This window comes from Pseudophryne corroboree, chromosome 8 (genome assembly GCF_028390025.1).
Source record: "Pseudophryne corroboree isolate aPseCor3 chromosome 8, aPseCor3.hap2, whole genome shotgun sequence".
Classification (NCBI taxonomy): Eukaryota; Metazoa; Chordata; class Amphibia; order Anura; family Myobatrachidae; genus Pseudophryne; species Pseudophryne corroboree.
This window is the reverse complement of record NC_086451.1, coordinates 122,472,394-122,486,016: the sequence shown is the minus strand read 5'-3', so window position 1 is coordinate 122,486,016 and position 13,623 is coordinate 122,472,394. Positions and strand designations below refer to the sequence as shown.

Below are 13,623 nucleotides of genomic sequence, written 5' to 3'. Positions count from 1 at the left end.
AAACTGAAATCTAAATTGCAGTGTAAAAATGAAGCAGCCAGTATTTACCCTGCACAGACACAATATAACTCACCAAAATCTATATCTCTCTGCACATGTTACATCTGCCCCACCTGCAGTGCAATGTGATTTTGCTTTCTTGGTTTGCTAACAATTCTGAATAACACCTATAGTCAGACATCATCAAACCACTCTGAAGTCACTAAGCTGCTAGAGCGGGGTAGAGTGGGAATACATTATACTGTATATTGGGATCATGACTAGTAATCTGCAAGGAGCTTATTCTACAGGATCAGCAGAAATAACTAGTTATAAATAACAGTGGATATGCGATGCTGTATTGCCTATGCTAATTTCCTGTACATAAAGAATTTGCTAAAATATTACATGTGCGATAATACAACAAAAATGATCACTCTATCTTACATACTCACATTGAGAGCAAAGAACATTTCTTGGAGCTGGGAAACAGGGCAATATTATCCCACCACACATGTGATGTCACAACATCACAATTAGGGGACCAGAGCATGGTGCATCCTATGGACATGCTGGCAGCTCTCAGGTGGATCTCTGGGTTGCAGGGAGCTTCTTTGCGCTGCTCTAGTGGATCTTACAGTAAAAATTCTCCATCCATGGTAAATGTGCATTCTAATTCTTAATATTGAAGTGCTGTGACCTAATGGGTGGCTGCTTGAATGTTACAAATGGCAAAACAGACATTTCCTTACCGTGGTCCCAGCTCATCCTCACTGCGCCACACAAAGTCTCCAAACTTCTCATAGAGGGTATTGTAATGATGCTGGACTCGGAGAAGCATTGAAGCAGAGACTTCCATCAAGGTGTTGTATGCTATCTGCTGCTCTTTCCCACTGGTATATCCATTGTACAAAGTGTAAATTCTGTCAGCGATTTCTGTAAGAGAAATAAGAGGTGTCCAGAAAGCAGAGCTGGAATGCAAAGCATTTGGGGAATTATCAACACATTTAACCACTGTGAACAGTATTAGTATGTACCAGTCATGTAATAGAACCGTACACATCAAAGTGTACACCAGGGATGACGGGGATGCTGGTTTAATATGTATTACACTATATATACAAATGGTGCACCTGCCCCCAGAGCCATAGCAGTGTATAGGGGTGTCTTGGGCTAGAAGATCAGTGCCTGGCTCGTCCTAAGACATGAAAGGTGCAGTTCTAAGGGGGCTGGAAGTTGGACGTGCATGGGATGATTACACATTTGCACAGTGCGTCTTTGAAGATTTTTTAGCTCACCCACAAAATAAAGTATACAGTACATCAAGTTACAGCAAGTGTCCTCCTATATCCTTGCTGCATTCACACTAAGCATCCCTCCTAGTCACGCCATGCCGTGGTGTAACTCGGTAGTGCCGAATGACTATATGTGTGACTTTTTCAGTTTAAATGTGTCTAAATTGCATTGCTATGCTAATAGGACACACAAGCAGCTTATGTTGATTAAAATGATATATGGCATGCCCTCACGAGCCGGTGGGTCATCCAATATATCATTTATATACTTTACAAACAATATATTGGCAAGTGTATACCATGCCTTTGTTGGGTAGAAAAGACAGGGGCAGATAACCTTTGAGTGAAAAAAATAAAAGAATATTACAATAATCTGCATAACACCCACTGCACTATTTAAATACAAAAATATAGTTTTTTCATGATGCAGTTACTATGAACTATGGGGGTCATTTTGAGTTGATCGCTCGCTAGCTAGCAATTTTTAGCAGCTGTGAAAACGCATTGTCGCCGCCAACTGGGAAGTGTACTTTCGCTTGTGCAGCAGAGCGCCTGCAAAATCTTTTTGTGCAAAACAAGACCAGCCCTGTAGTTACTCTTCGTGTGCGTTGATTTAACGATGGAGGGACTGCTTTTGACGTCACACACCCGCCCAGCGAACGCCCAGCCATGCCTGCATTTTTTCTGCCACTCCTGCGTTTTTCTAAGCACACCCTGAAAATGGTCAGTTGACACCCAGAAACACCCTCTTTCTGTCAATCTCCTTGCGGCCGGCTGTGCGATTGGAGTCGTCGCCAGAACCAGTGCAAAACCACAATGGACTTTGTACCCGTACGACGCGCGTGCGCATTGCCGTGCATACGCATGCGCAGATTAGCCGTTTTTTTCACTGATTGCTACGCAGCGAACAACGGGAGCTAGCGATCTACTCAGAATGACCCCCTATGTTAACTGACCCTACAGAAATTAATTATTGTTATAATTTTTATCAAATAAATTACACCAAAAAAAACCATTGCTGTATAAAGTATCAAAATGCATATTTGCTAAATGCATATTTCAACGTGTTGTTGGAAGACCTTTGGAAGTAATTTGAACTGGGGACAAGTGCTTCCTAGTTGTGAGTAGTGACCTTGGACACCTAAATGAAGTTACAATATCCGTTTTATGCAGAGTGCATAAAGATAAATTTCAAGATGGTGGCAAATGTATACATTTATGTAAATGTTTATATCTTATGATGGGATGAACTAGGGGTACTTTGGCTGTCATAGCTAAATATAAGTTATTGTGCCCACATGCACAAAATAAATAAAATTACTTCTCCAGAAATTAGAATAGGAAAAAGAATGAGTGTCCCTTGTTTAGCATGTACAACGGGGCTTTATTCTCCCCACACAGACTGAATTTGTTTATTCTCATCTTAACATCACATCTAGTGGGCGGGAAAGTAAAGCTCTCCAAAGGGTACAGGATATCTGACGGTGGCTCTGCAGTGGTGCTACTGACGGCAACAAAGATGGTGTTTATTTACCATTACTGCATCACAGCACTAAGGTCATAGGTTTGGATTCCACAAGGCCCTAACTGTGTGGAGTTTTTATTTTAGAAACAAATAATTTGATGGCAGATAAAAACTGCCTGGCCCATCTAGTTTGCCCTAAACACATGTACACATTCAGAGAACCGACCCCCCCCCCCCCCCCCCCCGAACTGCATGTCATGAGCCCAGATCCGAGTCAGGCTCGGGTTTTCCCGCCTGACTCGGAAACCAGAAGGAGGCAAAACATCATCATTGGATTCTCAAGGGGTTTGGATTCCATATAAGGAGCCATGTGTCCCCACCATTTTCACTCCGGCATTGGAGAGTGTAGAGAGAGGACATGTCTCCGTCCTCAGTGTCCTCAGTGGTAGTGGCTTGTGCTGCATCTGTCCAGTCACAGTGGTTGTGTCCTCTGCTGCCATATGTCCAGTACTGCTGTACAAGTCCTGTCCAGTGGTGCTGTGTTGTGCTGCATCAGTCCAGTGGTGGTGTGTTGTGCTGCATCAGTCCAGTCACAGTGGTGGTGTCCTCTGCTGCCAAATGTGCAGTGCTGCTGTATAAGTCCAGTCCATTGCAGTGGTGCTGTGTTGTCCTGCATCAGTCCAGTGGTGGTGTCCCTGTGCTGCTGTATATGTCCAGTGATACTGCCGTATATGTCCAGTGATACTGCCGTATATGTCCAGCGGTACTGCCGTATAAATCCAATGATCCTGCCGTATAATTCCTGTGGTACTGGCATAAAATTCCAGTGATCCTGCCGTATAATTCCAGTGGTACTGGCGTATAAATCCAGTCCAGTGATACTGCCGTATATGTCCATTGATACTGCCGTATACGTCCAGCGGTTCTGCCATATAATTCAAGTGATCCTGCCGTATAATTCCAATGGTACTGGTGTATAAATCCAGTCCAGTGTTACTGACGTATATGTCCATTGAAACTGACGTATATGTCCAGCGGTACTGCCGTATAAATTTAGTGATCCTGCCGTATAATTCCAGTGATCCTGCCGTATAATTCCAGTGGTACTGGCGTATAAGTCCAGTCCAGTGATACTGCCGTATATGTCCAGTGATACTGCCGTATATGTCCATTGATACTGCCGTATTTTGTCCAGCGGTACCGCCATATAAAGCCAGTGATCCTGCCGTATAATTACTGTGATCCTGCGGTATAATTCCAGTGATCCTGTCATATAATTCCAGTGGTACTGACGTATAAGTCCAGTGATCCTGCCGTATAATTCCAGTGGTACTGGTGTAAAAGTCCAGTCCAGTGATACTGCCGTATATGTTCAGCGGTACTGCCGAACAAATCCAGTGATCCTGCCGTACAAATTCCAGTGATCCTGACATATAATTCCAGTGGTACTGGCGTATAAGTCCAGTCCAGTGATACTGCCGTATATGTCCAGTGATACTGCCGTATATGCCCATTGATACTGCCATATATGTCCAGCGGTACTGCCTTATAAATCCAGTGATCCTGCCATATAATTCCAGTGATCCTGTCGTATAATTCCAGTGATCCTGCCGTATAATTCCAGTGGTACTGGTGTATAAGTCCAGTGATCCTGCCGTATAATTACAGTGGTACTGGTGTATAAGTCCAGTCCAGTGATACTGCCGTATATGTCCAGTGATACTGCCGTATATGTCCATCGATACTCATGTATATGTCCAGCGGTACTGCCATACAAATCCAGTGATCTTGCCGTATAATTCCAGTTATACTGCCGTATAATTCCAGTGGTACTGGCGTATAAGTCCAGTCCAGTGATACTGCCGTATATGTCCAGTGATCCTGCCGTATAATTACAGTGGTACTGGCTTATAAGTCCAGTCCAGTGATACTGCCGTATATGTCCAGTGGTACTGCCGTATATGTCCAGTGATACTGCCGTATATGTCCATCGATACTGCCGTATATGTCCAGCGGTACTGCCATACAAATCCAGTGATCTTGCAGTATAATTCCAGTTATACTGCCGTATAATTCCAGTGGTACAGGCGTATAAGTCCAGTCCAGTGATACTGCCGTATATGTCCAGTGATACTGCCATATATGTCCAGCGGTACTGCCGTATAAATCCAGTGATCCTGCCGTATAATTCCTGTGATCCTGCCGTATAATTCCAGTGATCCTGTCGTATAATTCCAGTGGTACTGGCGTATAAGTCCAGTGATCCTGCCGTATAATTCCAGTGGTACTGGTGTATAATTCCAGTCCAGTCCAGTGATACTAACGTATATATGTCCACTGAGACTGCCGTATATGTCCAGCAGTACTGCTGTACAAATCCAGTGATCCTGCCGTATAATTCCAGTGATCCTGCCGTATAATTCCAGTGGTACTGGCGTATAAGTCCAGTCCAGTGATACTGCCGTATATGTCCAGTGATACTGCCATATATGTCCAGCGGTACTGCTGTATATATCCAGTGATCCTGCCATACATTTCCAGTGATTCTGACGTATAATTCCAGTGATCCTGCTGTATAATTCCAGTGGTACTGGCGTATAAGTCCAGTGATCCTGCAATAAAATTACAGTGGTACTGGCGTATAAGTCCAGTACAGTGATACTGCCGTATACGTCCAGTGATACTGCCGTATATGTCCAGTGGTACTGCCGTACAAATCCAGTGATCCTACCGTATAATTCCAGTTATCCTGCCGTATAATTCCAGTGGTACTGGCGTATAAATCCAGTCCAGTAATACTGCTGTATATGTACAGTGATACTGCCATATATGTCACTTTATACTGCTGTATATGTACAGCGGTACTTCCATATAAATCCAGTGATCCTGCCATATAATTCCAGTGATCCTGCCGTATAATTCCAGTGATACTGCCATATAATTCCAGTGGTACTGGCGTATAAATCCAGTGATCCTGCCGTATAATTCCAGTGGTACTGGCGTATAAGTCCAGACAAGTGATACTGCCGTATACGTCCAGTGATACTGCCATATATGTTAATTGATACTGCCGTATATATGTCCAGCAGTACTGCCGTATAAATCCAGTGATCCTGCCATATAATTCCAGTGATCCTGTCGTATAATTCCAGTGGTACTGGCGTATAAGTCCAGTCTAGTGATACTGCCGTATATGTCCATTGATACTGCCATATATGTCCAGCGGTACTGCCATATAAATCCAGTGATCCTGCCATTAAATTCCAGTGATCCTGCCGTATAAATCCAGTTATTATGCCGTATAATTCCAGTGGTACTGGCGTATAAGTCCAGTGCTCCTGCCGTATAATTCCAGTGGTACTGGCGTATAAATCCAGACAAGTGATACTGCCGTATACGTCCAGTGATACTGCCGTATATGTCCATTGATACTGCCGTATATATGTCCAGCGGTACTGCTGTATAAATCCAGTTATCCTGCCGTATAATTCCAGTGATCCTGCCGTATAATTCCAGTGGTACTGGCGTATAAGTCCAGTCCAGTGATACTGCCGTATATGTCCAGCGGTAATGCTGTGTAAATCCAGTGATCCTGCCATACAATTCCAGTGATCCTGCCGTATAATTCCAGTGATACTGTCATATAATTCCAGTGGTACTGGCGTATAAGTCCAGTCCAGTGATACTGCCGTATATGTCCAGTGATACTGCCGTATACGTCCATTGATACTGCTGTATATGTCCAGCGGTACTGCCGTACAAATCCAGTGATCCAGCCATATAATTCCAGTTATCCTGCTGGATAATTCCAGTGGTACTGGCGTATAAGTCCAGTCCAGTGATACTGCCATATATGTGCAGTGATACTGCCATATATGTCACTTTATACTGCCGTATATGTCCAGTGGTACTTCCGTATAAATCCAGTGATCCTGCCATATAATTCCAGTGATCCGGCCATATAATTCCAGTGATCCTGCCGTATAATTCCAGTGGTACTGGCGTATAAGTCCAGACAAGTGATACTGCCGTATGCGTCCAGTGATACTGCCGTATATGTTCATTGATACTATAGTATATATGTCCAGCGGTACTGCCGTATAAATCCAGTGATCCTGCCATATAATTCCAGTGATCCTGCCGTATAATTCCAGTGGTACTGGCGTATAAATCCAGGCCAGTGATACTGCTGTATATGTCCAGTGATACTGCCGTATATGTCCAGTGATCAGCCATATATGTCCAGCGGTACTGCCATATAAATTCAGTAATCCTCCCATATAATTCCAGTGATCCTGCTGTATAAATCCAGTGATCCTGTCGTATAGTTCCAGTGGTACTGGCGTATAAGTCTAGTGATCCTGCCGTATAATTCCAGTGGTACTGGCGTATAAGTCCAGACAAGTGATACTGCCGTATACGTCCAGTGATACTGCCGTATATGTTCATTGATACTGCCGTGTAAATCCAGTGATCCTGACGTATAATTCCAGTGATCCTGACGTATAATTCCAGTGATCCTGCCATATAATTCCAGTGGTACTGGTGTATAATTCTAGTGGTACTGGCTTATAATTCCAGTGGTACTCGCGTATAAGTCTAGTCCAGTGAAACTGCCGTATATGTCCAGTTATACTGCTGTATATGTCCATTGATACTGCTTTATATGTCCAGCCGTACTGCCATATAAATCCAGTGATCCTGCCGTATAATTCCAGTGATCCTGACATATAATTCCAGTGATACTGCCGTATATATATATATATATATATATATATTAGAGATGAGCGGGTTCGGTTCCTCGGAAACCGAACCCCCCCGAACTTCACCCATTTTACACGGGTCCGAGACATACTCGGATTCTCCCGTATGGCTCGGTTAACCCGAGCGCGCCCGAACGTCATCATCCCGCTGTCGGATTCTCACGAGATTCGGATTCTATATAAGCAGCCGCGCATTACCGCCATTTTCACTCGTACATTGGAAATGTTAGGGAGAGGACGTGGCTGGCTTCCTCTCCGTTTATTGTTGAACTTGATTGTGCTTTATTGCTTAATTGTGGGGAGGACTGGGGAGCAGCTGTATAATATAGGAGGAGTACAGTGCAGAGTTTTGCTGATCAGTGACCACCAGTTTTATCCGTTCTCTGCCTGAAAAAAACACTCCTTATCTGTGCTCAGTGTGCTGCATATATCTGTGCTCACACTACTTAATTGTGGGGACTGGGGAGCAGCTGTATTATATAGCAGGAGTACAGTGCAGAGTTTTGCTGACAGTGACCACCAGTATACGTTGTCTGCCAGAAAAACACTCCATATCTGTGCTCAGTGTGCTGCTTTATTGTGGGGACTGGGGAACACCAGTATAATATTATATAGGAGGAGTACAGTGCAGAGTTTTGCTGACCAGTGACCACCAGTATATGTTGTCTGCCTGAAAAACACTCCATATCTGTGCTGCATTGTAGACAGTATATAGTAGGAGTACAGTGCATAATTTTGCTGACCACCAGTATATAATATATAGGAGTACGGTACAGAAGGCCACTGCTGTACCTACCTCTGTGTCGTCAAGTATACTATCCATCCATACCTGTGGTGCATTTCAGTTTTGCACAGTTTGCTGACCACCAGTATATAATATATAGCAGTACGGTACAGTAGGCCACTGCTGTACCTACCTCTGTGTCGTCAAGTATACTATCCATCCATACCTGTGGTGCATTTCAGTTGTGCGCAGTATATATAGTAGTAGGCCATTGCTATTGATACTGGCATATAATTCCACACATTAAAAAATGGAGAACAAAAATGTGGAGGTTAAAATAGCGAAAGATCAAGATCCACTTCCACCTCGTGCTGAAGCTGCTGCCACTAGTCATGGCCGAGACGATGAAATGCCATCAACGTCGTCTGCCAAGGCTGATGCCCAATGTCATAGTAGAGAGCATGTAAAATCCAAAAAACAAAAGTTCAGTAAAATGACACAAAAATCAAAATTGAAAGCGTCTGATGAGAAGCGTAAACTTGCCAATATGCCATTTACGACACGGAGTGGCAAGGAACGGTTGAGGCCCTGGCCTATGTTCATGGCTAGTGGTTCAGATTCACATGAGGATGGAAGCACTCATCCTCTCGCTAGAAAAATGAAAAGACTTAAGCTGGCAAAAGCACAGCAAAGAACTGTGCGTTCTTCTAAATCACAAATCCCCAAGGAGAGTCCAATTGTGTCGGTTGCGATGCCTGACCTTCCCAACACTGGACGGTAAGAGCTTGCGCCTTCCACCATTTGCACACCCCCTGCAAGTACTGGAAGGAGCACCTGCAGTCCAGTTCCTGATAGTCAAATTGAAGATGTCACTGTTGAAGTACACCAGGATGAGGATATGGGTGTTGCTGGCGCTGGGGAGGAAATTGACAAGGAGGATTCTGATGGTGAGGTGGTTTGTTTAAGTCAGGCACCCGGGGAGACACCTGTTGTCCGTGGGACGAATATGGCCATTGACATGCCTGGTCAAAATACAAAAAAAATCAGCTCTTCGGTGTGGAATTATTTCAACACAAAAATGCGGACAACAGGTGTCAAGCCGTGTGTTGCCTTTGTCAAGCTGTAATAAGCAGGGGTAAGGACGTTAACCACCTAGGAACATCCTCCCTTATACGTCACCTGGACCGCACTCATCAGAAGTCAGTGACAAGTTCAAAAACTTTGGATGACAGCGGAAGCAGTCCACTGACCACTAAATCCCATCCTCTTGTAACCAAGCTCCTGCAAACCACACCACCAACTCCCTCAGTGTCAATTTCCACCTTACACAGGAAAGCCAATAGTCCTGCAGGCCATGTCACTGGCAAGTATGACGAGTCCTCTCCTGCCTGGGATTCCTCCGATGCATCCTTGAGTGTAATGCCTACTGCTGCTGGCGCTGCTGTTGTTGCTGCTGGGAGTCGATCGTCATCCCAGAGGGGAAGTCGGAAGACCACTTGTACTACTTCCAGTAAGCAATTGACTGTCCAACAGTCCTTTGCGAGGAAGATGAAATATCACAGCAGTCATCTTGCTGCAAAGCGGATAACTCAGGCCTTGGCAGCCTGGGCAGTGAGAAACGTGGTTCCGGTATCCACCGTTAATTCAGAGGCAACTAGAGACTTGATTGAGGTACTGTGTCCCCGGTACCAAATACCATCTAGGCTCCATTTCTCTAGGCAGGCGATACCGAAAATGTACACAGACGTCAGAAAAAGAGTCACCAGTGTCCTAAAAAATGCAGTTGTACCCAATGTCCACTTATCCACGGACATGTGGACAAGTGGCGCAGGGCAGACTCAGGACTATATGACTGTGACAGCCCACTGGGTAGATGTATTGCCTCCCGCAGCAAGAACAGCAGCGGCGGCACCAGTAGCAGCATCTCGCAAACGCCAACTCGTTCCTAGACAAGCTACGCTTTGTATCACCGCTTTCCAGAAGAGGCACACAGCTGACAACCTCTTACGGAAACTGAGGAACATCATCGCAGAATGGCTTACCCCAATTGGACTCTCCTGGGGATTTGTGACATCGGACAACGCCAGCAATATTGTGCGTGCATTACATCTGGGCAAATTCCAGCACGTCCCATGTTTTGCACATACATTGAATTTGGTGGTGCAGAATTATTTAAAAAAACGACAGGGGCGTGCAAGAGATGCTGTCGGTGGCCCGAAGAATTGCGGGCCACTTTCGGCATTCAGCCACCGCGTACCGAAGACTGGAGCACCACCAAACATTCCTGAACCTGCCCTGCCATCATCTGAAGCAAGAGGTGGTAACGAGGTGGAATTCAACCCTCTATATGCTTCAGAGGATGGAGGAGCAGCAAAAGGCCATTCAAGCCTATACATCTGCCCACGATATAAGCAAAGGAGGGGGAATGCACCTGACTCAAGCGCAGTGGAGAATGATTTCAACGTTGTGCAAGGTTCTGCAACCCTTTGAACTTGCCACACGTGAAGTCAGTTCAGACACTGCCAGCCTGAGTCAGGTCATTCCCCTCATCAGGCTTTTGCAGAAGAAGCTGGAGACATTAAAGGAGGAGCTAAAACAGAGCGATTCCACTAGGCATGTGGGACTTGTGGATGGAGCCCTTAATTTCGCTTAACCAGGATTCACGGGTGGTCAATCTGTTGAAATCAGAGCACTACATTTTGGCCACCGTGCTCGATCCTAGATTTAAAACCTACGTTGTATCTCTCTTTCCGGCAGACACAAGTCTGCAAAGGTTCAAAGACCTGCTGGTGAGAAAATTGTCAAGTCAAGCGGAACGTGACCCGTCAACATCTCCTTCACATTCTCCCACAACTGTGGGTACGAGGAAAAGGCTAAGAATTCCGAGCCCACCCGCTGGCGGTGAAGCAGGGCAGTCTGGAGCGAGTGCTGACATCTGGTCCGGACTGAAGGACCTGCCAACGATTACTGACATGTCGTCTACTGTCACTGCATATGATTCTCTCACCATTGAAAGAATGGTGGAGGATTATATGAGTGACCGCATCCAAGTAGGCACGTCAGACAGTCCGTACGTATACTGGCAGGAAAAAGAGGCAATTTGGAGGCCCTTGCACAAACTGGCTTTATTCTACCTAAGTTACCCTCCCTCCAGTGTGTACTCCGAAAGAGTGTTTAGTGCAGCCGCTCAGCTAGTCAGCAATCGGCGTACGAGGTTACTTCCAGAAAATGTGGAGAAGATGATGTTCATCAAAATGAATTATAATGAATTCCTCCGTGGAGACATTCACCGGCAGCAATTGCCTCCAGAAAGTACACAGGGACCTGAGATGGTGGATTCCAGTGGGGATGAATTAATAATCTATGAGGAGGGGGATGTACACAGTGAAAGGGGTGAGGAATCGGAGGATGATGATGAGGTGGACATCTTGCCTCTGTAGAGCCAGTTTGTGCAAGGAGAGATTGATTGCTTCTTTTTTTGGTGGGGGCCCAAACCAACCAGTCATTTCAGTCACAGTCGTGTGGCAGACCCTGTCGCTGAAATGATGGGTTCGTTAAAGTGTGCATGTCCTGTTTATACAACATAAGGGTGGGTGGGAGGGCCCAAGGACAATTCCATCTTGCACCTCTTTTTTCTTTCATATTTCTTTGCATCATGTGCTGTTTGGGGACAATTTTTTTGAAGTGCCATCCTGCCTGACACTGCAGTGCCACTCCTAGATGGGCCAGGTGTTTGTGTCGGCCACTTGGGTCGCTTAGCTTAGTCACACAGCGACCTTGGTGCGCCTCTTTTTTTCTTTGCATCATGTGTTGTTTGGGGACAATTTTTTTAATCTGCCATCCTGCCTGACACTGCAGTGCCACTCCTAGATGGGCCAGGTGTTTGTGTCGGCCACTTGGGTCGCTTAGCTTAGTCACACAGCTACCTCATTGCGCCTCTTTTTTTCTTTGCATCATGTGCTGTTTGGGGACAATTTTTTTAATCTGCCATCCTGTCTGACACTGCAGTGCCACTCCTAGATGGGCCAGGTGTTTGTGTCGGCCACTTGGGTCGCTTAGCTTAGTCACACAGCTACCTCATTGCGCCTCTTTTTTTCTTTGCATCATGTGCTGTTTGGGGACTATTTTTTTGAAGTGCCATCCTGTCTGACACTGCAGTGACACTCCTAGATGGGCCAGGTGTTTGTGTCGGCCACTTGTGTCGCTTAGCTTAGTCACACAGCGACCTTGGTGCGCCTCTTTTTTTCTTTGCATCATGTGCTGTTTGGGGACTATTTTTTTGAAGTGCCATCCTGTCTGACACTGCAGTGCCACTCCTAGATGGGCCAGGTGTTTGTGTCGGCCACTTGGGTCGCTTAGCTTAGTCACACAGCTACCCCATTGCGCCTCTTTTTTTCTTTGCATCATGTGCTGTTTGGGGCTAATTTTTTTGAAGTGCCATCCTGCCTGACACTGCAGTGCCACTCCTAGATGGGCCAGGTGTTTGTGTCGGCCACTTGTGTCGCTTAGCTTAGCCATCCAGCGACCTCGGTGCAAATTTTAGGACTAAAAATAATATTGTGAGGTGTGAGGTGTTCCGAATAGACTGAAAATGAGTGTAAATTATGGTTTTTGAGGTTAATAATACTATGGGATCAAAATGACCCCCAAATTCTATGATTTAAGCTGTTTTTGAGGGTTTTTTGTAAAAAAAAAAAAAATGAATCCAAAACACACCCGAATCCGACAAAAAATTTTCAGGGAGGTTTTGCCAAAACGCGTCCGAATCCAAAACACGGCCGCGGAACCGAATCCAAAACCAAAACACAAAACCCGAAAAATTTCCGGTGTTGCAAAGTGGATTACTGAGGCCATAACAACTATGCTGGTGTTAGACGTGCATCCGGTATCCGCCATTAGTGCAGTGGGACTGCAGTGCCAACCCCAGATTGGCCAGGTGTTTGTGCGCACACTTGTGTCACTTAGCTTAGTCATACAGCTACCTCATTGCACCTCTTTTACTTCATTGTATGATGTGCTGTTTGGGTCCTAGATTTTTTAAGTGCCATCCTGTCTGCCACTTCAGTGCCACTCCTAGATGGGCCAGGTGTTTGTGCCGCACACTTGTGTTGCTTAGCTTAGTCATACAGCAACCTTGGTGCACCTCTTTTTCATCTCTGCATCATGTCCTGTTTGGGGCATGGGGGGTCATTCCGAGTTGTTTGCTCGTTGCTGATTTTCGCTATGCTGCGATTTGTTGCTAATTGCGCATGCGCAAGGCACGCAGGGCGCATGCGCTTAGTTATTTAACTAAAAACTTAGCAGTTTTGCTGTGGAATCTGCTGAGCTTTTCAGTTGCACTGCTGATCGGTGAATGATTGACAGGAAAGGGGCATTTCTGGGTGGTAACTGAGCGTT

General features: G+C 45.4%; 1 protein-coding gene across 1 annotated transcript in view; it reads right to left on the bottom strand.

Moving 5' to 3' along the window:
• Positions 1 to 13,623, bottom strand: part of ASTN2 (astrotactin 2) — a 1,124,462-nt gene that overhangs the window by 20,190 nt on the left and 1,090,649 nt on the right. Inside the window, exon 21 of the mRNA XM_063936906.1 lies at positions 732 to 915. Within this exon, the coding sequence (XP_063792976.1) occupies positions 732 to 915 (184 nt within the window). The remainder of the gene's footprint in view (positions 1 to 731; positions 916 to 13,623) is intronic.